Below are 25,690 nucleotides of genomic sequence, written 5' to 3'. Positions count from 1 at the left end.
AATGTAAAGGACAATGGAAAAGCTCCATAAACTCAACAAGCCAAAACAACCATTTACCTGTCCGAGATTTTATTAGCAGGACCGTAGTGGTCAGTTGCAGAAGAGGAGGGAGGGTAGAGAGAGAGAGTGGGGGAGGGAGGAGAGGGGGGAAGAGAGAGAGAGGAGAGGGGGAATGGGGGGAGAGAGAGGAGATGGGGGAGAGGGAGGAGAGGGAGTAAGAAAATAAGAATAAGAGAACGAACTCGAACAGGGTATTGATATTTATAGGCTTAACACAGGATGAGGAGGAGCAAGGCGAGTGAGCTGTTACTTCTTCATTGGCTGAGAGTTTACGCCACTTCAGGGATTGGAGGTGCGCCATTCAAAGTTCTCGTCATTCACAGGGATTGGAGGTGATGGTTCGCCTACCTTCAGTGCGACATGGACCTGAGCTCCCGGAAGAGAAGCACTCCGGGCGCCATCTTTACCAACAGATTCTGAGATAGAGATTAGCATGCCGGGTTTTATTAGGGAGTGCTCTTGGAGTTCACACTTCTGAAAAGAAAGGATTTAAGCAGCATTGGGCAGAGGTTGTAGTACAACCTCAGTGAGGGCCAAGGCTGATTCCACAGGGTGCCTCTAGAGCTGCCCTGAGTCATCATGAACTGTACCCCATGCTCACCGATTTTTGGATGTGGTGGTTTGCTCTGAGAGGACAGCATGACCTTGGGCAAGGGGCTTTTTTCAGTGAATGACTGTGTGTGTGTGTGTGTGTGTGTGTGTGTGTGTGAGAGAGAGAGAGAGAGAGAGAGAGAGAGAGATTGAGAATTGAACCCAGGGCCATGAGCATGCTAAGCAAACAGTCTGCCACTGAGCTACATCCCAGGGCAGACTATTTTATTTTATTTATTTATTTTTTTATTATTTTTTTTATTGTTGGTTGTTCAAAACATTACATAGTTCTTGATATATCATATTTCACACTTTGATTCAAGTGGGTTATGAACTCCCATTTTTACCCCGTATATAGATTGCAGAATCACGTCAGTTACACTTCCATTGATTTACATATTGACATACTCATGTCTGTTGTATTCTGCTGCCTTTCCTATCCTCTACTATCCCCCTCCCCTCCCCTCCCCTCCCCTCTTCTCTCTCTACCCCCTCTACTGTAATTCATTCCTCCCCTTCGTATTATTTTTCCCTTTCCCCTCACTTCCTCTTGTATGTAATTTTGTATAACCCTGAGGTCTCCTTCCATTTCCATGCAATTTCCCTTCTCTCTCCCTTTCCCTCCCACCTCTCATCCTTGTTTAATGTTGGTCTTCTTCTCGTGTTCTTCTTCCCTAGTCTGTTCTTAGTTACTCTCCTTATCTCAAAGAAGACATTTGGCATTTGTTTTTTAGGGCTTGGCTAGCTTCACTTAGCATAATCTGCTCTAATGCCATCCATTTCCCTCCAAATTCTATGATTTTGTCATTTTTTAATGCAGAGTAATACTCCATTGTGTATAAATGCCACATTTTTTTTTTATCCATTCGTCTATTGAAGGGCATCTAGGTTGGTTCCACAGTCTTGCTATTGTGAATTGTGCTGCTATGAACATCGATGTATCAGTGTCCCTGTAGCATGCTCTTTTTAGGTCTTTAGGGAATAGACCGAGAAGGGGAATAGCTGGGTCAAATGGTGGTTCCATTCCCAGCTTTCCAAGAAATCTCCATACTGCTTTCCAAATTGGCTGCACCAATTTGCAGTCCCACCAACAATGTAGAAGTGTACCCTTTTCCCCACATCCTCGCCAGCACTTGTTGTTGTTTGACTTCATAATGGCTGCCAATCTTACTGGAGTGAGATGGTATCTTAGGGTGGTTTTGATTTGCATTTCTCTGACTGCTAGAGATGGTGAGCATTTTTCCATGTACTTGTTGATTGATTGTATGTCCTCCTCTGAGAAGTGTCTGATCATGTCCTTGGCCCATTTGTTGATTGGGTTATTTGTTATCTTATTGTCTAATTTTTTGAGTTCTTTATATACTCTGGATATTAGGGCTCTATCTGAAGTGTGAGGAGTAAAGATTTGTTCCCATGATGTAGGCTCCCTATTTACCTCTCTTATTGTTTCTTTTGCTGAGAAAAAACTTTTTAGTTTGAGTAAGTCCCATTTGTTGATTCTAGATGTTAACTCTTGTGCTATGGGTGTCCTATTGAGGAATTTGGAGCCCGACCCCACAGTATGTAGGTCGTAGCCAACTTTTTCTTCTATCAAATGCCGTGTCTCTGATTTGATATCAAGCTCCTTGATCCATTTTGAGTTAACTTTTGTGCATGGCGAGAGAAAGGGATTCAGTTTCATTTTGTTGCATATGGATTTCCAGTTTTCCCAGCACCATTTGTTGAAGATGCTATCCTTCCTCCATTGCATGCTTTTAGCCCCTTTATCAAATATAAGAAAGTTGTAGTTTTGTGGGTTGGTTTTTGTGTCCTCTATTCTGTACCATTGGTCCACCCGCCTGTTTTGGTACCAGTACCATGCCGGTTTTGTTACTATTGCTCTGTAGTATAGTTTGAAGTCTGGTATCGCTATACCACCTGATTCACACTTCCTGCTTAGCATTGTTTTTGCTATTCTGGGTCTTTTATTCTTCCATATGAATTTCATGATTGCTTTCTCTATTTCTACAAGAAATGCCAGGGCAGACTATTTTAAAAATGCTAACAATAAAGAGCTATCTGCTGGCCACATTCCCAGTAGTTGGGGGAATAGGCCTTCAGTGCTAAAGGGATGTGCTAAATATGGATGTCAAGTTGCAGTGTCCACTACAGTGCCCCTAAATTGGTTTTACTCTGGGAGAAATAAGACTTTGATGAGTAGTAGTTGGGGGAACTAGCTATTTGATGAAATAGAGTTGCCAAAGCAGCTTAGGAGAAGTAGGTGCAGATGGCCAACATGAAGAATTTTCTCAATGAGTTTTGATATAAGAGGGGCAGAGAAATGGGACAGTGGGTGAAAAGGATTGTCAAGTCTTCCCTTAGTAGGTGTGTGATTTTGAGCAATTAGTTAATCTTTCTGTTCCTCAGTTTCCTAGCTTATAAAATGGAAAAATAATAGGATTATGTATTAAATAGTTAATATATTTAAAAGCATTTAGAAGAGTGCTTGTCATTTAATGTATTAGTTATCTACTGCTGTGTAACTTATCACCATACATTTCATAGTTTTAAACACATATTAGTTATTTCACAGTTTGTGTGGATCAGGAGTCCTGACATGCTCTTAGTTTGGTCTTCTGCTTCGAAGTCTCTGACAGATACAAAGTGTTAGCCATTGCCATATTCTCACATGAAGTCTTGACTAGAGAAGGATCTTTCCAAGTTCATGTAGCTGTTGGCCACATGAACAACCACCTCTGGGTTGTTGAGCCTAGAGTCATAATTCTTAGCTTGCATTTGGCTAGAGCCTGCTCCTAGTTGTTGTTTTTTTTTTTTTCCCCCTGCCATGTGGACCTCTCCAACAGGGCAGCTTGCATAATCAAGGCATGCAAAGTGAGAAAACAGTGAGAGAAGCAAGACAGAAAGCACAGTTGTAATGTAACCCAGTCAGAGAAATGACATCCCATCCTTTGCCATGTGTTTCAGGTCTATAAGGAAAATGGATTACACAAGTGTGTGATATCAGCACAGGGGAGTCATTGTGAACTAACATAGTCTTTCTGCCACATTTAGAAATGGATTACACAAGTGTATGATATCAGCACAGCTCGCATATTGTGGGCCATCTTACAGTCTTTTTGCCACATTTAGTATGTACTGTTAGCTGCTATCATTATTCTGATGGAAATGAAAAGGTAGAATTGAAGGAAAGATGTCCTTGATTAGACAATGGGAAGAGAGATGGATGTGCACAAGTAGAGGGATTGGCCATAGTTCATCTGTTGTTTTAAAATGGGGAAAGCAGCATAAAAATACCTGTGGCTAAATGGTAGACTCAGCTGTTTTCTTGTCTTTCCTTTGTGGAAGAGGAAGTTAGATTATCAGCATGGAGGGAGGGGAAAGAAAGAGGTGTTGTAGATTTAAGAAGTGAACTTTGGAATCATCTGGAGTTTGGGAGTTAATTGACTAGGGAGATGAGTTTAATTTGCCAGACATCACCCAGGGATTAATGTCATGTATTTAAAGTGAGACCAGTTAGCAGGATTATGTTTCTTCAGCTGCTCAGATGCAAATGTGGAAAGATGATAAGGCTTTAATAAGGATTAAGGTTCTGCCAGGGTATTTGGTGGAGGGAGCATGGAAGGAAATGTTTATAATTATAATGATTGGCCATGAAATCTAGGCCCCTTAAAGAGGGGGAAGTGAGGCTTAAGCAGATGGGGAACAGTGAGAAGATGTTAATGAATTGAAAAGATGGAAGAATTATTGGACACAAAGTACTGAGGAAAGAGCTGAGAAGTTAGGAGATCATGATCAGATTGGTTGCTTGAAATACAGGATAAGGAAGGGAGACTTGAAATGCAGATTATGGAAGGCCTTAGGTATCTGGAAATAGGGTTTATTTGAACCATTGCCCAGGAATATGATAAAGAAAAGACACCATCTTATCCCTGATGTCTTTACTAGGGAATATGGCTTGTGATTAGTAGAGTGGACTGCTTCTAGAGAAGGCAGTTTTCCTTTTGCATTGGAGTAATTAGTGTGAAGGTTCGCTGGAGTTAAAAATCAAAGACAAAGTAAGAAGCAAGAACTTACTTGTGAGGTAGTATGTCAAGATTTGAGGCCATAAGGTAATAATTTATATAGTCCAAGAATTTAAAGATTTTATTTGACTTTGAACAGTACTTGTATAGATCTTGTATTTAGTTGTGAACATTTGCTTCCTCATCTTTTTTGTATCCTCATTTATTTTTTATTAAAATTTTAAGCAAATACATAAAAACAAAGATTATAGATATTATACAGTACCATACGTTTCAGTACATGTGTACATTGTGTAATCAGTTAAACATATCTGTCTTCTCATTTATTACTTCTTCATGGTGAAAACATTCAAAATCCTTTCTTCTTTTTTGAAATAATACTGTACACAATTGATATCTGTAGCCACTCCACTCTTCAAATAGCATACTAGAACTAACTTCTGACTTGTAACTGAGAATGAGTACCTTTCCTCATCCGAAGTTGAACTTTCCTCATCCACCTCTCCTGCTCTTGACAGCCTCTGGTAACCTCTATTCTCTCAATTTTTATCAGATCAACTTTTACAATATTTCACATATAAATAACATCATGCAGTACTTTTCTGTCTTTGCCTAGTTTATTAACAAAATGATTTCCAGTTCTATCCAGGTTGTCACATTCATTTTTATGCCTGAGTATATTCCATTGTGTGTGTGTACCACATTTTCTTTAACCATTCATTAATTGCTGGGCTCTTAGGTTAATTTCATTTTTTGGCTATTTTGAATACTGCTGCAGTAAATATGGGAGTAAAGATGTTTCTTTTGACATACTGCTTTCATATCTTTTGGATATATACCCAGGAGTGGGATTGATGGATCATATATTTGGTAGTTTTGTTTTTAATGTTTTGAGAAATTTCTGTGTTGTTTTCTGTAATGACTGTATTAACTTACATTCCTGTCAGCAGTGTGCAAGGGTTCCTTTTTCACAACATCTTCAAACTCTTTTGTCTTTTTGTTTATAACCATTCTTACTAAAGTAAGGTGATATCTCATTGTTTTGATTTGCATTTCCCTGATGATTAGTGCTATTGAGCATTTTTTTTCATATACTGGTTGTCCATTTATAAATCTGGTTTTGAGAAATATCTACTTAGCTCTACTACCAAATTTACAATTAGATTTCTTTGCTATTTAGGATTTTTTTTAAGTTTCTCATCTTTTCTTGTTAGATGTATGGTTTGCAGTCCCTCCCCACCATTCTACCATTTCTTCACTCTGTTGATTGTTTTCTTTGCTGTATAGAAGCTTTTTAGATTGACATGTTTCTGTTTTCCTGTATTTCCATTTGTTTTCTTTTTTGAAAAATCCTTACCCATTCCAGTGTCTTATAGTGTTTCCCTCTGTTTTATTCTAGTAGTCACATTGTTTTGGACTTTACATATCAATTCATTCTTCCACACCTGCATACCCAGTTTTTCCAGCACCACCTATAGTTTACTAATCAGCATCTACTTACCTTGACATAGTAATAGCACCTGGATTTTCCTTATGGTGACTAGTACTCCCTGTTTTCAATTTTTGTGATTCTAAAGATGTTTACTGCCCTTTTCTAAAGATGTCATCAACTCTGGCTAGCCTGTGAAAATATACCCAAGGAAGTAATTGCCACTTGGGAAGGAGACTTTTGCTGTTTTGGAGTTACTTCAGCCATCTTGAGAATTGAGTCAACGTGGGTGGAGGGGAAAAGAGTTGAAAGACAGTGAAAGAGTCCTCATGATAATATTTGAGCCCTTAATCAAGTGACCTTAATGCTGGTTGTCTTGGGCCAATAAATACTCTATAAGTAGATTTTCTTTTCACCCATGATCAAAGGATACCTAATGGATAGATACAATTACCATAAGGCTTTTGCCAAATCCTTTAAGCTTGTTTGAGTAGTATGCAGCGAAGCTGACATGTTAAGATAATAGAATCTTCAAAGTCCTTTTTCCTCTAGTTTTTTTTTTACATACTTTTCTTATTGTTGATACCCCTAGGGAAGGCAGTGTGGGGCAGTAAGAGAATATCAGATCAAACTAGAAACAAGCCTTATGTCTGATACTAGCTAACTATATTGTTTCAACCTTCTTAGATTCAGTTTTTATCTGTAGAATGAGGAGAATGATGATGATTTTATAGTTAATTGGAAGGATTAAATGTGATAGTGAATATGAAATGTCTGGCATGATCCTTGATGCTGTTTGACTCCCTTCCTCCTTCCTCTTTTCCCAACCTCTGGTATATTGTTTGATACACAACAGTAATTCAATACGTTCTAGTGTAAAGAATGCATACATAATTGAACAAATACAATCAGGCTCTTCTTTTTACCCTTCTGTTTTTGAATTTTTACTATATTCAAGGTACTGTAATTTATTTAATAGTCAAGCATTTTTTTCTTTTCCTTTTAAAAAAATTTTTTAAATGAAATATTGCCACATAGATCCCCCCTTCCCCCCAGTTTTGGCATCTGCCTCTGGCTCAATTATGCATTCATGTTCATGTTATCATTCCAAGATTATTGTGAGAAATAATGACACATAACATTCTTTGATTACTTGTGTCACATAAGGCATTGTACTTTAAACTTTACATATAGTATCTTTTTTACTCCTCATAATAGGATAACCTTAAAGGTATGTAATGATTCCAGAGTCCATACTACTTCTTAAAAGATTCAAGGTTAGATATATAATAGACATTCAGCATTTTATTTCATTTTTCTTTATTAAAATTAAGTTCCTTCTAATTGCATGAGTACAGTTATAGACACAGTATAATGTATTGGGTGAAGAATGCAGATCCTGGAGCTATGCTGCCTAGATCCGAATCCTGGCTCTATCATTTACTAATTATTTAAATAAGTTATATAATCCTGGGGTACCCCATTCTCATCACCTGTAAAATGTTTCACTTCATTTTAGGTTCCTAAATATTTGTCACAGCAATGGGCTAAAGCCCCTGGAAGAGGTGAAGTTGGGAAACTGCGGATTGCCAAGTAAGTTATTTATATATTACTAACATTTTAAAAAGTTGTTTTTTTAAAAAATTTTTACAGATGTTTTGTTTATGATTATAGTTTTTGGTCAGATAGAGAATTTACTTGGAAGATGAAAAGAATGAGCACACCAAGGCTTGTCAAAAGAGATGGTTATGTGTCTTGTAAAGAGAAATTTTTGTCTGTGTACCTGCACTCTTCAGTGACTGGTGGTGTGAATATAGGGTGTAATTTATTGGTAAAATGTGAGGTCAATGAAACAGTGGAGTATATAGTTCCCCTACTCCTCTATCCTCTGTATGTTTTGTGTGGAGGTGTGCCTGGGTTGGGTATAACTGGAAGCACCAAAGAAAGCTTTTCAGTAAAAGGAGTTTGTCACTGTTCTACCATTCCTATTTCTAGGTACTTTGAAAGAAAGTAGGAAACTTCTAGTAAACAGTGTAACAGAGAAGCCTCAAAAGCTAAGCTGATGTAATTCCAAGGTCTCATATTCCTTTCTATCCATTCATTTTAATCAAAACTCTAGTCAGCTTTCCATGCCTACTACTTGATTGAAATAGCTCTTACCTATTAACAATATCCTCTCCTTTATCAATTAGCTTTTGCTTTGTAACAATCAACCCCAAAACCTGGTGGTTTAGAATTAAAACCATCTTATTTGTCTTTAATTCTGTGGATTGGTTCTAGTTGGGCTGACCTGGCTGGCTTTCTTGGTTAGAATGACATCCTTAGTGTCTTGTGATGTGATAACAGCTGGGGCAATGACCATTCGTTTCATCTCCAGCATATTTATTCTCATAATGGAAAAAGAGTTCCAAGTAGCCAAAGAGAGGGAAGCCCCAGTGTACAAGCACTTTGCAAACCTGATGTTGTGTATGTTTGCTGGAGTTCTATTAGCAAAGCAATTCACAAATCTAAGCCCAAACTCAAGGGTGGCATTATAGAGTCCCATGTCAAAGAATTTGTGTTCCTTTTTTTTTTTTTTTAAACAGAGTGCCATATCCAAATTCCTAAATCCTAGAGTCAAATAGCAGTCGTCTTAATTGACCTTCTACAGAACTTGTTATGGCTGATCACGTCTTTCCTGGATTTTTTTTTTTTTTTAACTTCACATCTGAAATGGCACTCTCTTGACCTTTCCCTTGTTGACTGTTCCTTCTTAGTCTCTGTTTTTTATTTTTAGGTGTAAAGGGACACAGTACTGTTTATAGTAAAAAAGAACTTTTCATGACTTTGTAATGAGATGACTCCCAATCTTAAGATGGAATTAGACTGGGTTCATCAAGTACTTTTATTTATTTATTTTTACGTGGAGCTGAAGATGGAACCAGGTGCCCCACATGTGCTAGGCAAGTGCCCTACCACTGAACTACAACCCTAACCCTAAGTCTCTGTTTTTATCTCCTTCTTAGGTCAGTCTTCTAATTTAAATGACCCTGAGTTCTGTCCTTGGTTTTTTCCTTCTCTTTTCACTTGATTTCAAGGTGTCCTTATCTGATTTCCTAGCTGTAAATAGCTCAAGCTTTGCTCTATACCTGAATTCCACACTCATAATCCTGATAGCTTCCTTGATGTTCCTTTTCACATGTCTCAGATGCATCTCAAACTTAGTAATTGCAATGAGAGGCTGAGACAGGAGGATTCTAAGTTCAAGATCAGTCTTAGCAACTTAGCGAGGCCCTAAGCAACTAAGTGAGACCCAGTCTGAAAATAAAAAGGGCTGGGGATGGAGCTCAGTGGTCAAATGCCCCTTGCTTAAATGCCCAATACCAAAACCAGAACACTTAGTAATTGTACTTCATCTGTTCCATCTCTTTGGAACAGTCTTCCTCTAGATATCTCCGCAGCTGGTTCTCATAGGTCTCTGGTCAAATAACAGCTCATGAAAACCTTTTCTAACCACTATATACAAAATAGCACCCTGTATTTTCTACCTTTCTTACTACTGTTTGTCCTTGTTGTTTATAATTTATTCACCTTCTACTGTGCCAGTCTGGCATATTGTATATTTGTTTTGTGTATTGTCCATTTCTCCTACTAATGTATAAGCACTATAAAGTCATATTTTTTGTCTTGATGATTACTGTATCTCCAGCATTCAAGAACTGTGCTTAATGCAGTATATATTTGGTAAATTGTTATTGAATCAGTAAATGAAAACTACACATTTAAGTGGAAACAGACTGGAACCAACTCCAGTTGGTTCTAGTTTCTGCTTGATTGGTTACTATCAGTGAAGCTTTGTCCAGGTTACTGAATCTTTTCTGAGTTTTTATTTCTTATCCTTAAAGTTGCCTGTTTTGTAGGACTTTTATATAAATCCAGTGAGATAATATGGATGTAGTTATTTGTATTTAACTTTATAAAATGAATGTATTCTTGGAAGGTTGTAGATAAATTACATTTTCCGTAGTTGTCATACTTTTATTTATTTATCTTTTCTGTGGTGCTGGGGATTGAACCCAGGGCCTGGTTCATGCTAGGTATGTACTTTACCCTAGCTAGCCTCAGTCATACCTTTACTGTAAAAGGAAACAATGTGTTAAGGTCAGGCGAGCGTCAGAGACCACCAAGAGACTGTCTCATGCAACAGCAGAGGGTTTATTGGGGGTCCAGCATGCTGGGGCCAGAGCTCACTTGGATGGAGCAGAGAGCCCCGAGAACAACTTAAGCAGAGCTATATACATTCTTTGGAGAGGGCAGGGACTTTACATACATCACAGCATCCCTTAGCAAATCATCACACACCATCGGAAAATCAAATAACAACTCTGAAACATGATTAGCACATTCACTGGCTGGAACAAGTTGGGTAGGGGTGATTGGTCAGCACTAACAAAGGGGTATACATTTGAACTGGTTGGGTTAAGCCCTGAGATGTGTACGTGCTGAGCTGCATGGTCTCTGGGAGGGGTTGTTTTTTACAGAATGACCAGATGGTCAGGAGAGATTTCTCAACATACATTTACTGGTGTTTCCGGGAGTTGTTTTGACCCCTCCATAAATTTCAGGTCCCAGGAAAACAGAACTTAAAGAAATTGAAACTTAACAGAACTTAAAACAAATCTTATCCTTTACATTTTAACCTTTCAAATGTATACTTTTAATTGAAATCTGTAGTGATTTATGTTTTTTTTTTTTTTTTCTGGAAGTGGAATTCTTTGTAATGCAGATAATACCTACTTTTCTGTTAAAAGAGTTTGGAATTTTTTATATTAGATTTTACCGGAATGGGAGCTACCGCCAAAATCTCAGAAATGTATGTCACCAAAGAAAGGCAGGCTAAAGGAGAAGGGCCTTAGCCACTTAACTCCAGGATGTTATGTTCTGACTTCATTAGAGCTCAAGACCTGGCTTTTCATCCCAAGTATTTGTGGATAGTTGATTGGTTTGGGGCCTTATCTCTCTAGCCTTAGCTTTTTGTCTTGTAAAATATGAATAACAATGTCTTCTCCACCCATGGGAGGGTGTTTATAAGACAAGTGAAATAGCTTAAGTGCTTTGAGTTGGTTAAACTCAGATGTTCTCTTCCTACCATTACATTTATGTAAATCTCTGTATAAAGAAAATATGTGTTTGAGGAATGTAAAAATCTTTCTTTTAGCGTGGGAAGGGGAGACTTATGGGAAGAGAGTAAAAGGAACCAAGGTTCAAGTAAAGCCATGCAAGCCCCAAATATTACTTTTATCACTAAAGTAAGATCTTAAAGATGACATGTTAGATAAAGCAATAATGAGTATGTTCTGCATTTTTTCTTGACAATTCTGGCTTAGTAGAAAATTTCAAGCTCTTTTTCTCCTTAGTTTAAGATAGATAGTTTAAATGATTGCATTTAACATATAATGCCTGGAATACTACCAATTTATATGTTTCTCTAATGCAATTACTAATGGGTCTCTTGTTCTTTTTCCATAGTGTACTGGTTTTGTAAATTGTATGGTTACCCAAAATATTAACAGATTGTGTGTGTGTATGTTTGTTTTCTTCCATCCCTTACCTGGCCAGTTTGCCAGTTTTATGTGGTAGTATAGTTGATTCCTGTAGGACTTCAACCAAAGTCCCATAGAAATATTGTGTGTGTATTTTATGGCATAAGTAGTACATATTTTAATTTTTTTAAAAAAATTACCTTTGTACAAAAGAGAAAGGAAAGCTCATCTGTTTTTCCCATTCACAGTCCTTAGAGGTGGTGACAGTTTGGTATGTAACCTTCCAGATTATATATAGATTATTTTGAGTGCTTAGTATATGGACAGAGTTTTAAAACATCTTTATTTATTCCATAGCTAAATGTTTCTCAAACCCCTTTAAGCAACATTTTGCTACTTTTGATCATAGCACAGAACTTGGCTTTTTTTCTCTTTGTCATTGACTCATATTTAGCTCTGAGACTTTGGTTTATTCTATTTCATTTTCCCTTATGTCTTCTTTAGGATCCCTTGTCAATGCCTCTCTTTCTTGTTTTTCCCATTTTAGTTTCTGAATTCTTTTGAAAATAAAATCCTCAGTTAAAGTGGTTTGAAATCCCCCATATTTATATCACTTTAATCAATACAGTTGAATCAAAAAGTATACTTACCAGATTTTCTTAAAAGGGAATTGTTTTATTTAAGAGTTTTTATACAAGTGTAGGGGACAGAAAAGGAGCAGACTGTGAACGTGTGTATGTATTTGTGTGTTTTATATGTAGACAAAAGATCTAGCCACCTAATACAGCAGTAAATAATACTATTTACTATAAATTTTTATATTTATATATATTTTATATATTTATATATTTATCCGTATTTACGGATTTATAGTAATAGTACCTCAAGATTGCTGTGGAAATGCTTGAAAACAGCTTGTTCCCTACTAGGTCTCCTGGCTGTATTCTCCAGGCTGTCTTGTTTACATTCATAATTTAATTTTTGTTATTCTTAGTGAATTACAAGATTTGCTATTAAACAATGTAGGATGAGTGAAGGAATGGCTTAGCAGTACGTGTGACTAGGTTATCAGAATTTTAGTTATTTCAAGCATAATATGAGTCATCAAATTTATGTGGCTGTAAGCAAAAGAATCCATTAATAGATGTTTGTTGTTTAGAATGAAGTGGGATGATAGTCCCACTCTCTTCTCTGCTGGTTAGCTCACAGTGTAAACATTATGTTTAGTTCTTTATGCTGCTCTTGAAGAGAGTCATGGCCAAATCAGTTCATTCAGTGAACTGAAACTAGGGATGATGAGAAAACTATTTTAGTCAGTGTCTAATCAGGAATGTGGAACGTTTGAAGATACTAGGACTGTTAAGAGAAGATTTAGGACAAACCAAGGAAACTGTCTTCACATATTTTTAAGACTAAAAAGATGTGTAATCAACTATTGATTCTTGAGAAGAAAACTAACCAGTTTATGGGGTTACCTGTGGCTTAAAAAAAGTAATTTGGTGCTGGCGAGGATGCAGGGAAAAAGGTACACTCATGCATTGCTGATGGGACTGCAAATTGGTGCAGCCAATTTGAAAAGCAGTATGGAGATTCCTTGGAAAGCTGGGAATGGAACCACCATTTGACCCAGCTATTCCCCTTCTCGAACTATACCCAAAAGACCTAAAAAGAGCATACTATAGGGACATAGCCACATCAATGTTTATAGCAGCACAATTCACAATAGCTAGACTGTGGAACCAACCTAGATGCCCTTCAATAGATGAATGGATAAAAAAAATGTGGCATTTATACACAATGGAATATTATTCAGCACTAGAAAATAATAAGATCATGGCATTTGCAGGGAAATGGATGGCATTAGAGCAGATTATGCTAAGTGAAATTAGCCAATCCCTAAAAAACAAATGCCTAATGTCTTCTCTGATATAAGGGGGGGGGGTGACTCAAAATGGGATAGAGAGGAAGAGCATGAGAAGAAGATTACCACTAAATAGGGAAGAGAGGTGGGAGAAAAAAGGAGGGAGAAGGGGAATTGCACGGAAGAGGAAGGAGACCCTCATTGTTATATAGAATACATGTATTATGTTGTGAGGGAAAAAAAAAAAGAAGTGTGTCACATTAGATTGGGTAGAGAGATGTGATGGGAGGGGAGGGGAAGTGGGGATAGGAAGGGCAGCAGAATAAAATAGACATTATTTATTGCTGTATGTATATAGGTGACTGTATGACCAATGTGATTCTGCAACCTGTACAATCAGAAAAATGAGAAATTATACCCCATTTGATTAAAAAAAAAAGTAATTTGGGATAAAAAGTGAAAACAACTGAGGTGTTTGGAAAGGCACTGTGGCATACTGGTTAGGAATATGGACCAGGGAGTCAGGCCTGAGGTTTAGTTCTGATTTGTCACTGATTAGCTGTGTGTTGTGGAAAAGTTGATTACCTTCTCTCTTTCCTCATCTGTTAAAAGGAGCAAGTATTACTACGTCATAGATTGAAAGTATGTTCAGTTCTCAGTAGTGTTCACCTACTGTCATTCCACACAATCCAGATAGGAGGCATTGCCTGTGTCTAATGTGATGTAACTCTGGACACTTCCTGCCACCAACTCTCCCAAAGCTAAGCAGCAGCATGCTGTGCAGTGTAGGCCAGAAGCTGGGAAGACCTATGTGGTATGGTGGGTCATTCCAGCAGAGAGAGGGCTTCAGTGTGGAGAGACTGGGAGAGGCAGAGGCAAGAGAAGAATGGGAGTGCAGCTGGGAGTGTTGCTCCTCCCAAATTTGGTTCTGACTTAACACCTGAAAAAAGGAGAGTCCAATTGTGAATAGGGTAAGAGTAACAGTCTATTTTAACAGTTGGTAACATTTAGGCCATTTGTGTAAAGCAATCTATGTGATGTTCCTAAAACGTTGTACTTGGATTATTTTTATACCTTTGGGCGTTTTGACATGTACTACATTTTAATTAGCTTATAGTTTTGCTTTAGCTTTAATTTTAAAGCCAGCTTTTTTCTACATCATCTCAGAATAGTTCTGTTTTCTAAATGTTTGATTTATGTTATATTTTCTTGACAATCATGAATCATACCCTATACAAATAAGACTTCTCCCAGAGAAACATCATTTGTAGTTTTATATCTAAACACATTTATTATTCCATGTCATATAGGGGCCTACCAATAATAGAAAGTCTACAAACAAAAATTCAATGAGATGTAATTTTTATTGATAAATTTAATAAATTTAAAAGTATTATACTGTTGATAGGCATTTAAATTGGTACAAATTTTTAAAAATTTTAAAAGGCAGTCTGAAAACATAGGTATATGTTTATAATATATAAAACACACATGCAATATATAATATTGCTGCTCAAAACAGAGTATTAATCCCTTTGTTTTCTCTACAGCTAAACCTCAAGCATTATGTTTAGTTCTTGGTGCTGCCATTCTAGAGGGAGACAGATAAACATACCCAGCAGAATAGGGTGAAGATAATGAGAAGGCTAAAATTAAAAATAAAATGTTCATGCCTGTGACTAAGTAATCCCATTGATTTCTGGGAGTTTATCCCTCAGAAGCAATAAGTTGGTAATGTGGAAATTGATAAGTAGTGATGTTAATTGCAGTATTATTTGTTATAGAGAAAAATTAGCAATATCCTTATATTCCTTAGTAAGTGGTTATTTAAATAAATGACACATTTTAAACTTACTTCAAAGCTTTTATTTTAAAATAGTCTCAAGCTATAGAAATGTTCGAGGAATATTGTAAAGGTCTTTTTTGCTGGATCATTTTTAAGGTATTGACCTCATTCCCTGCCACCCTTTAGTATTTTAATGTATATTTCCTCCAATGATGTTCTCCCACATAATCACAATTTACCTCTTCAAATCAGTAAATTAACATAAAAAAGTACTACTGAATCCTTAGACTTCAATCAAGGTTTTCCAATTGTCTTAATATTGTTTTATAACAAAAAGATCCAGGGTAGAATCAGGTTGCATTCTGTTGCTATGTGTTTGTACTTTGCTTCACTCAATCTACAACATTCTGAAGTTTTTCCTTGACTTTTCAATCTATAGGTGTCAATGCAGTTGTCATTTACAAGGCAGTTATTTTATAAAATTTCAGCTTGTCTTATGTATCTTTGTGATTAGATTTGAGTTATGTGTCCTTGGCAGGATTATAACAAAGGTGAGGGCTGGGGATGTGGCTCAAGCGGTAGCATGCTCACCTGGCATGCGTGCGGCCCGGGTTCGATCCTCAGCATCACATACAAAGATGTTGTGTCCGCCGAAAACTAAAAAAAAAAAAAATATTAAAATTCTCTCTCTCTCTCTGTCTCTTAAAAAAAAAAAAAAACAAAGGTGAAACTGGGTTCTTGTATTCTAGCAAAGTTTGCATGCTTTCATTTTTTCCCATTACTGGCGGTGTTAACTTTGATCATGCTATGCTTCACTGTAAATTTATTTATTCTTTTCATCTTTGTAATTATTGAATATTCTGTGGGGTGGTACTATAAATATTACAAAATTTTCAACTTATTTATTATTTTAGTATGAACTCATGGATTCTGATTTTATTCAGTGGGTCACAATTTGCCATTGCATTTATTCTGATGTTCATATTGTCCAAAATTTAGCCAGTGGAAACTTCTTCTAGATGACTTCCATGTCCCTTTATTTCTATTTTTAATTTAATTTAAATTTTTTACGGTACTGGGAATTGAACCCAGAGTCTTACACATACTAGTCAAGTGCTCTACCTCTGAGCCATTCTTATCCCATTCTTATCCTATCCCCAGCCATTCTTATTTTTTATTTTGAAACAGAGTCTTGTGAAGTTGCCCAGGCTGGCTTTGAACTTGAGATCTTCTTGCCTCAGTAGTATAAGTCTTGTGACCTTTTGGCATGTCCTCATTATTCTTTGAACACTTCTTACTTTTTGACATAGAGAGATGTTTTAGATTCATCTTTTACTGGTTTGGTCTCTGGATCAGCCATTTCTATAAGAAGCCCCAGTTCCTTTTAGAAGAGAATGATTTAGAAACCAAGATCTGGATATCCCAGGTGTTCATTGTGTTCTCAGGCCTCTCTGTGAGCAACATGCATGTATATACCCGTGCGCACATTCATGCGCGCTCACACACACACACACACACACACACACACACACCTTTACATCTATATATCTACATATATTGAAAATCGTGACTTCATACCGTTATCTGGTTCCTATCCAAAACTATAGGATATGTTCCAGTTTTTTTCCCTTTTCTTGTTTGTCTCCCTTTTCTAAAAGTGAAAACCCTGGTTCTAGTTATCTTTAATATATTTACTTGTTTGTTTAGGCTTCTGTTCTTATTTGTGTAGTCCCTGCCTGTCTCACCTCATGTGGGATGCCCTTGAATACCCTTCTCACTCTGCTTGGGCTGAAGCTCCCTGATTTGGCTCCCACCTTTGCTGCCCGCCTCACTCACTCAGGCTTCCATTCCATCTCCTACATAGGAATGCTTTCCTAGGCTGCTAGGCATCTAGCAGCCTACTTCAGCACTTATTAGGCTCAGAAGAGCCACTCCTTATCCATCTTGGCTTTGGTACCTTGCCTCAGGCTGTTTCCTCAATCCAGGGACGTACTCTTTACCCAGCTTGTGCTGTTGACTATTGCCCAACCTTCTTTGCAGATACTTGCTTGATTTCACCTAATGGTTTTTTACCTAAATTGGAAGCAGAGGTATTAATAAGGATTAAAAACAAAACAAACAACAAAAATCCTTAAGCAAATTGAAAACTTGATGTTGTATGGTTGGTTTTCTTTTTCTTTTCTTTTCTTTTCTTTTTTTTTTTTTTTGTGGTACTGAGGATGAAACCCCAGGGCTTCACACATAGTAGGCAAGTTCTGTACCACTGAGCTACATTCTCAACCTTGGTTGGTTTTCTTAACTGAGAAGGGATGATGCTTTATTATCAGTGATAGTAAAAAAAAAAACAAAAAAACCTCATGACTCCATTGGTGTTAGATCCAAGAAGTGCTTAAAAGTGTAAGAAAAAAGAAAGACATGACTTTTAATAATTTTTTAAAAAGAAAGAGGTATGAGACTGGAATCCAAAGAAGTAGCTATTGAGTGTTGACAGATGAACTAAGAATAGCGAAAGGGGAAATGTTATAATAGTTGATGTTTGTCAGTTAGACCACAGGCCATGGTGCACAGGGTGTATTATATTTATAATGTAGAACAACAAAAGATTGTGTGTAGTTTTGTACATGTATGCATGAGAGCAAGGGGGATATGTATCTTCCTTTTCAAATAAGTTTTAAGTCTTAAAGTATTAACTTTCCCCTAGAAATTTAACTCATCCAGAGCTCATCAATCTCTTTGTCATTCTAGCTAGGTTATAATTACATATGTAAAGATGAAGTTATTCTCCCCTCCTGTGTTCCCTAATTGCATCTGGATGATTTTCTAGTTATCCAGATTGGAAATGTCAACATGATCTTTAATTCATCCTTTTTCCTTTGCTGCCCACTTCCAGTCATTTCCTCTTCTGTCAGTTTTGTAAGCTGTTCTAAAAGTTTAATGACCCATCATGAACTTTATTGCATTTTATAGCTACCTAATTCAAGCCTTCATTCCTTTTAATGTAGATTTTTGTATTTGCTTCCATATTCAGTAAACATTTTGAGAGCACCTTTTGTACTCAGCATTTCTGTTTTTAAAGGCAACTAAATTAAATGCCTCTAGAAGCCAAATTCAGGAGTGACAGGGAAGAGACTGGTGGAGTTAGTGCCTTTCTCAAACACATGTCTAGAGGATTGTTGTCAAGTGGAATTGGGGGCCGGTTGTCAAATCTTGCAGTCTTGTAAGAGAAGCTGGAAATTCACATTTTTATGTGAAATCTTAGTATCTTCTCATCTCTATTCTAGATACTTTCTCAACTAAGAGAAGATGAACACTGCCTTTTAATATGCAATAAAAGACTGAGAAACCTATACTAAACAAATCTGTGTAAGAAACTGGACTGCTTAGTCTGGTCTAAAAGATTTGACTGCTTGAACCCAGGCTTCCATTCTGGTGCCAGAAAGAATGTGTTACTTTGTCATTTCAGATGTTTCCTTGCTCTTTTTTTTTTTTTTTTTTTTTAATATTTATTTTTTAGTTCTCGGCGGACACAACATCTTTTGTTGGTATGTGGTGCTGAGGATCGAACCCGGGCCGCACGCATGCCAGGCGAGCGCGCTACCGCTGAGCCACATCTCCAGCCCCCATGTTTCCTTGCTCTTGTGGGCTGTTCCTGTAGCCTGGAATGCTCCCATGGTGTTGATCTCACCCTGCACTCAGATTCAACTTTTCTTGGCTTTCTAGTCTGCATTTCCTTGACAGGGTGTTTTATTTCTGCCATAATGCTTTATCATTTTGACAAGATATGAACTGCCTTATTTGTAGTTGTTTTTGGATCGGACCTGACTATTTTTATTAGACTGGAACTTCCTGAGGACAAGGTCCTATAGTCATACTATACCAGGCTTCTACAACAATGCCTAGGATTGTATAGTAGACTTGTAATGACAGAATGAATGATTAAGCGACTGAATAAAGGCAGATTGGAATTAAGCTGAGTGGAGAAACTGGTCTTCATATCTCTAGTCACCTTTAGTCTATCCTACACGTTTTCTGGTGCAAATTTTCTGGAGTATTTTTGACCTTTATTCATTTGTTTGAACAGTGTCTGTGGATCTTCATTGCCCAAAGAATTAAGTTCTGGCTTTGGACTGTGATATTTAAGATATTCCATGATTTAACTTCTGTTCATCTCTCACTATGCCTCTCATTTTTTCTTTTTGTGTATGTATGTGTTAAAGATTGACCCCAGTCTCTCGTGCATGGGGGAAACAATGTGCTATACCACTGAGTTATTCCCCCAGACCCACCATTCTTTATATTGCCTCTTTACCAGCCAAATCTGATTACTTATTTGTGACGAGACCTTTCTGTGACTTGGCTGAGCTATTCACTTCTGAAACAGTATTTTCCCATCTCCATTTATTGCAGTCTTAGTGTTTCAAGGATCAGCTCAGATCTGCCTCTTTGTTGAGCCATCCCTTAAGTCTTAAAATGGAAGAAATTGTATTCTCCCATCTGATCCTAGCACATATAGCATGGCTCTCTTAAGGGAACATTAAAATTTATGTATTTTGCTGGCAGGGGCAGAGACCTTCCCCTCAGTACTTTGCATGTAGTAAGTAAATACATATAAATACATATTTTTAAAAAAGTTATGTTATTTATATAGGAGGCACATTAATTCCATATTTGTAAAAAATTTTAAATGGGTAATTCAAATATGTGTGAAATAGTGTAGAAGGATTTTTACCTGTATTAAGATGTAGCAGTGAAATTATGGCTATTTCAAAACATTTTTTTGGTTTGTTTGTAGTAAAAAAGTGTTTATAATAGCCATGTTTTTTTATAATGGAGAAAATTTCTTATGATTTTAATATATGGTTAAATTTAATAACTTTTGATCATTAAGACTTTAGGTAAGTGAAACCTTTTCACATAGACGAAGTAAATAGTAAAATTTGATGAAATATTATTTAGATCAGGTATTAAATATACATTCACATGCTGCTGAAACTGAAAATGTTCAGAAATAAAGATAAGAATCATAGGATCTTTATTAAGACAAAATGTAATTAGGACAGGTAATAATAGTGTTATGTGATATAAGTTCATAATATCTAAAATAATCATGTAGGATCAATGTAACTTTGTTTTTTCCTATAGGATTATAAATAGTTGGGGGAAGCCAAGGGTAAACATTAGTCTTTATAAATTTAATATTTTACGTAAATATTAAGTAGCATTATTTCTTTTAGCTCTTAACTCATATTTGAAAACAGTATGAAATCTAAATAATTTAAAATATTTTTTTCTTCTCTTTTAGGAATCAAGGAAGGACTGAGGTAAGATTAATTATATGAAAAAAATTTAAAGCATGGAAGTATTTTACTCTTCATTAGTAAAGAGAGGGTGCTGTTAGCTTTGTGAAAAACCTTCACATCAAATCAAATGAATGCTGGTGACCAGGAACATATAAAGTTAGAAATGCTACCCCTGTGTGAATGGATGGACTCCTCCAGTTGTTTGTTGTCAACATTTTTCTTGTTTGACTTAAATATCCCTTTCTCAGTACTGTTAAACTGAAGAGACTCAGTAATGTTTTAGCATTATTTCAATATGGCAAAGGCATTTGACTCAGATTTTTGAGGGCTTTAGATTTTTGACCCCTTGGGTTTACTTCATGTACAGTACCTATGGTACCGTAGAATATATTTAATAATATGTTTCATGATTTCCTTATGCTATTGGGAGACCAGTATTGTTTATAAATCTCTTTAATGCAAAATTTGATGCTCTTTTGAGAGGATCTCACATATAATAAAATAATTTGGAAAGTACACCTACCTACTCTCTTTTAATTCTACACCCTGTTATTGAGTTACCCTTGTAAATATTTAGTTGTTTTGTTAAAATATTCAAAAATAAAGCAGTACTGTGTACTCATGCAGTGGTCATTAAGATTGAAAAAGAATATAAACACTGTTGATGAGAATGTTTAAGCTTTTCAGAGTAAATAGCTCACATTTTCCCCCTTTCAAGTACCTTTGATTTCTTAGTATTCTTGAAATAATCATTCAGCAAATATTGTTTTCTTTTTTGTGTCGGGTCCTTTGTTAGTTCTTAAGGATATAAAGGCAATAAGATATAATCGGACCTCAGAGATCTTAGGAAAAAGTAATTTTATTCCTATTTTGAAAAAGGTTCTTCAGTTATAGACCATAGAATATTTAAAAGTTGTCTTTCTTTGCAATGAGAGATGAGCCCCATCATTCTGACACCTGGGAATAGATTCTCTTTTATGACTAAGTATTAGAGATTTTTTTTGATGAGTTTAAAAAAATGTTTAATAAAATGACTAGAAAAAGACATTTTAAAAAAAGTGTTTGATTTATAATCAAAAGTTTTGTAAAGTACTTTGAATATAAATGTCTATTATAATAAGTTCTGGTTAACGTGTCTATTAGGTGTCATTTACTTTGAATGAGGATCTTGCAAATATTCATGATATTGGTGGAAAACCAGCTTCAGTCAGTGCTCCTAGAGAACATCCATTTGTCTTGCAAAGTGTTGGAGGACAGACCTTAACAGTATTTACTGAGAGTTCATCAGGTGAGTGGGAATGGAATTATCTAATGTGATTCCTGTACAAGTTTTATAGATTTTCTGTTTCAACATATACTCCTGATTGCTTTTCTAAGGTCATTACCAATGCTGTTCCACCTATCTTTCTGTCAGCTCTGTTTCTCATGTCATGTGGCTCTTTGTTCTGTATTCTCTTGTGATTAATGAAATTTTGGCCATTACTTGAAAAGGGTTTAATTTCCATTTGAGATATGAACATACAACACAAAGTAGATGGAGGAATGTGGTGCATCAAACTGCCTTCTAAGATGTTGAAGAAACAACTTTTTGAGTTTGGGTCACCTTTGCTAAATTTACATTCAGCAAGTATAAGTTATACTTTAAAAATCTTGGTTAATATTAGGGAATATTTTGGTCTGAATTTTTGTACTTTTATGCTTTGTATACTAAGAAGGTCTTTTTATTACATAAAAGATTAACTTTTAATTGTTGATGTCTTCCAAGAAGTTCTGTGTATAGTTTTTAAATTGTGTGTGACAGCGGTGAGGTATTTTAAAGAGTTGAATCAGTTGGGAGCAATTGTTTTAGTTGTGAATTAAATAGAGGGAAATTTTTGTTGTGTGTGTTTAGCTTGATATTATTTTTGTTCTTTCTTTCTTAATTCTTCAGTGAATTCATAACATTACTACTGAAGCAGCACCCCATCTCAATTTAATGGAACTAATTTTCTCCTACCCCTAATTCAAACTTATTGGTTATGTAAAAGGAAAAAAAAATCTTTGATTTTTATCTCAGGTATCACAAAGAAAGCTGTAAGAATTATAGTATGCTAAGAACATCCTTGTTTTACAGAAGGAATATCCTCAAAAGTTTTTGTGTTACCTTGAATTTTACCAGTAGCTACATAAACTGATCTAAGTAATTATAGTGTTTTTCTATTTTATTTTTCGTTGATACCGAATCTAACAAAAAGATCGTGTGGTCAAAGAAAAAGAAATGGTTTCACCAAAAAATGTTAAAATATCTTCCAACACACATATTTTACCTGGAGAAGATTGAGCCATTTTAGAACTACTTATTGTATACTGTGTTGTTCAGGGCATAGTATAGTACCTCCAAGGGAGCTTGAAATTTGTCTTTTGATTGATGGGATTTAATAAAACTTGTTGAACTTGTGAGGTTCTCTTTTTTTATTTATTTTTATTGGTTGTTCAAAACATTACAAAGCTCTTGACATATCATATTTCATACATTAGATTCAAGTGGGTTATGAACTCCCATTTTTACCCCAAATACAGATTGCAGAATCACATCGGTTACACATCCACATTTTTACATAATGCCATATTAGTAACTGTTGTATTCTGCTACCTTTCCTAACCTCTACTACCCCGCTCCCCTTCCCTCCCATCTTCTCTCTCTACCCCATCTACTGTAATTCATTTCTCTCCTTGTTTTTTTTCCCATTCCCCTCACAACTCTTATATGTAATTTTGTATAACAATGAGGTTTCCTTCCATTTCCATGCAATTTCCCTTTCTCTCCCTTTCCCTCCCACCTCATGTCTCTGTTTAATGTTAATCTTTTCCTCCTGGTCTTCCTCCCTGCTCTGTTCTTAGTTGCTCTCATTATATCAAAGAAGACATTTGGCATTTGTTTTTTAGGGATTGGCTAGCTTTACATAGCATAATCTGCTCTAATGCCATCCATTTCCCTTCAAATTCCATAATTTTGTCATTTTTTAGTGCTGCGTAATATTCCATTGTGTATAAATGCCACATTTTTTTTTTTTTTTATCCATGCATCTATTGAAGGGCATCTGGGTTGGTTCCACAGTCTTGCTATTGTGAATTGTGCTGCTATGAACATCGATGTATCAGTGTCCCTGTAGCATGCTCTTTTTAGGTCTTTAGGGAATAGACCGAGAAGGGGAATAGCTGGGTCAAATGGTGGTTCCATTCCCAGCTTTCCAAGAAATCTCCATACTGCTTTCCAAATTGGCTGCACCAATTTGCAGTCCCACCAACAATGTAGAAGTGTACCCTTTTCCCCACATCCTCGCCAGCACTTGTTGTTGTTTGACTTCATAATGGCTGCCAATCTTACTGGAGTGAGATGGTATCTTAGGGTGGTTTTGATTTGCATTTCTCTGACTGCTAGAGATGGTGAGCATTTTTCCATGTACTTGTTGATTGATTGTATGTCCTCCTCTGAGAAGTGTCTGTTCAGGTCCTTGGTCCATTTGTTGATTGGGTTATTTGTTATCTTATTGTTTAATTTTTTGAGTTCTTTGTATACTCTGGATTTTAGGGCTCTATCTGAAGTGTGAGGAGTAAAGATTTGTTCCCATGATGTAGGCTCCCTATTTACCTCTCTTATTGTTTCTTTTGCTGAGAAAAAACTTTTTAGTTTGAGTAAGTCCCATTTGTTGATTCTAGATGTTAACTCTTGTGCTATGGGTGTCCTATTGAGGAATTTGGAGCCCGACCCCACAGTATGTAGATCGTAGCCAACTTTTTCTTCTATCAAATGCCGTGTCTCTGATTTGATATCAAGCTCCTTGATCCATTTTGAGTTAACTTTTGTGCATGGCGAGAGAAAGGGATTCAGTTTCATTTTGTTGCATATGGATTTCCAGTTTTCCCAGCACCATTTGTTGAAGATACTATCCTTCCTCCATTGCATGCTTTTAGCCCCTTTATCAAATATAAGAAAGTTGTAATTTTGTGGATTGGTCTCTGTGTCCTCTATTCTGTACCATTGGTTCACCCGCCTGTTTTGGTACCAGTACCGTGCCGTTTTTGTTACTATTGCTCTATACTATAGTTTGAAATCTGGTATCGCTATGCCGCCTGATTCACACTTCCTACTTAGAGTTGCTTTTTCTATTCTGGGTCTTTTATTTTTCCACATGAATTTCATGATTGCTTTATCTATTTCTACAAGAAATGCCATTGGGAATTTGATTGGCATTGCATTAAACCTATAGAGAACTTTTGTTAATATTGCCATTTTGATGATGTTAGTTCTGCCTATCCATGAACAGGGTATATTTTTCCATCTTCTAAGATCTTCTATTTCTCTCCTTAGGATTCTGTAGTTTTCATTGTATAAATCTTTCACCTCTTTTGTTAGGTTGATTCCCAAGTATTTTATTTTTTTTTGAGGATATTGTGAATGGGGTGTTTTTCCTCATTTCCATTTCAGAAGTTTTGTCGCTGATATACAGAAATGCCTCTGATTTATGCGTGTTGATTTTATATCCTGCCACTTTGCTGAATTCATTTATTAGTTCTAGTAGTTTCTTTGTAGACCCTTTTTGGTCTTCTAGGTATAGGATCATGTCATCCGCAAATAGTGATAATTTAAGTTCTTCTTTTCCTATTTTTATGCCTTTAATTTCTTTCGTCTAATTGCTCTGGCCAGTGTTTTGAGAACTATATTGAATAGAAGTGGTGATAGAGGGCATCCCTGTCTTGTTTCAGATTTTAGAGGGAATGCCTTCAATTTTTCTCCATTCAGAATGATGCTAGCCTGAGGCTTAGCATAGATAGCTTTTACAATGTTGAGGTAAGTTCCTGTTATCCCTAGTTTTTCTAATGTTTTGAACATAAAGGGATGCTGTACTTTGTCGAATGCTTTTTCTGCATCTATCGAGATGATCATATGGTTCTTATCTTTAAGTCTATTGATGTGGTGAATAACATTTATTGATTTCCATATATTGGACCATCCTTGCACCCCAGGGATGAATCCTACTTGATCATGGTGCAAAATTTTTTTGATGTGTTTTTGTATCCGATCCACCAGAATTTTATTGAGGATTTTTGCATCTAGGTTTATTAGAGATATTGGTCT

At 36.3% G+C, this 25,690-nt stretch overlaps 1 protein-coding gene across 1 annotated transcript in view; it reads left to right on the top strand.

Annotated features, from left to right (window-relative positions):
* The window catches only part of Gtf2f2 (general transcription factor IIF subunit 2), a 148,961-nt gene that overhangs the window by 10,139 nt on the left and 113,132 nt on the right, over positions 1 to 25,690 (top strand). Inside the window, exons 2-4 of the mRNA XM_026411965.2 lie at positions 7,622 to 7,695; positions 20,574 to 20,592; positions 21,715 to 21,859. Of these exons, the coding sequence (XP_026267750.1) occupies positions 7,622 to 7,695; positions 20,574 to 20,592; positions 21,715 to 21,859 (238 nt within the window). The remainder of the gene's footprint in view (positions 1 to 7,621; positions 7,696 to 20,573; positions 20,593 to 21,714; positions 21,860 to 25,690) is intronic.

This window comes from Urocitellus parryii, chromosome 2, assembly GCF_045843805.1.
Source record: "Urocitellus parryii isolate mUroPar1 chromosome 2, mUroPar1.hap1, whole genome shotgun sequence".
In the NCBI taxonomy this organism is placed as follows: domain Eukaryota; kingdom Metazoa; phylum Chordata; class Mammalia; order Rodentia; family Sciuridae; genus Urocitellus; species Urocitellus parryii.
Note: the sequence above shows the minus strand (reverse complement) of the source record. Positions and strands in the feature narration are given on the sequence as shown.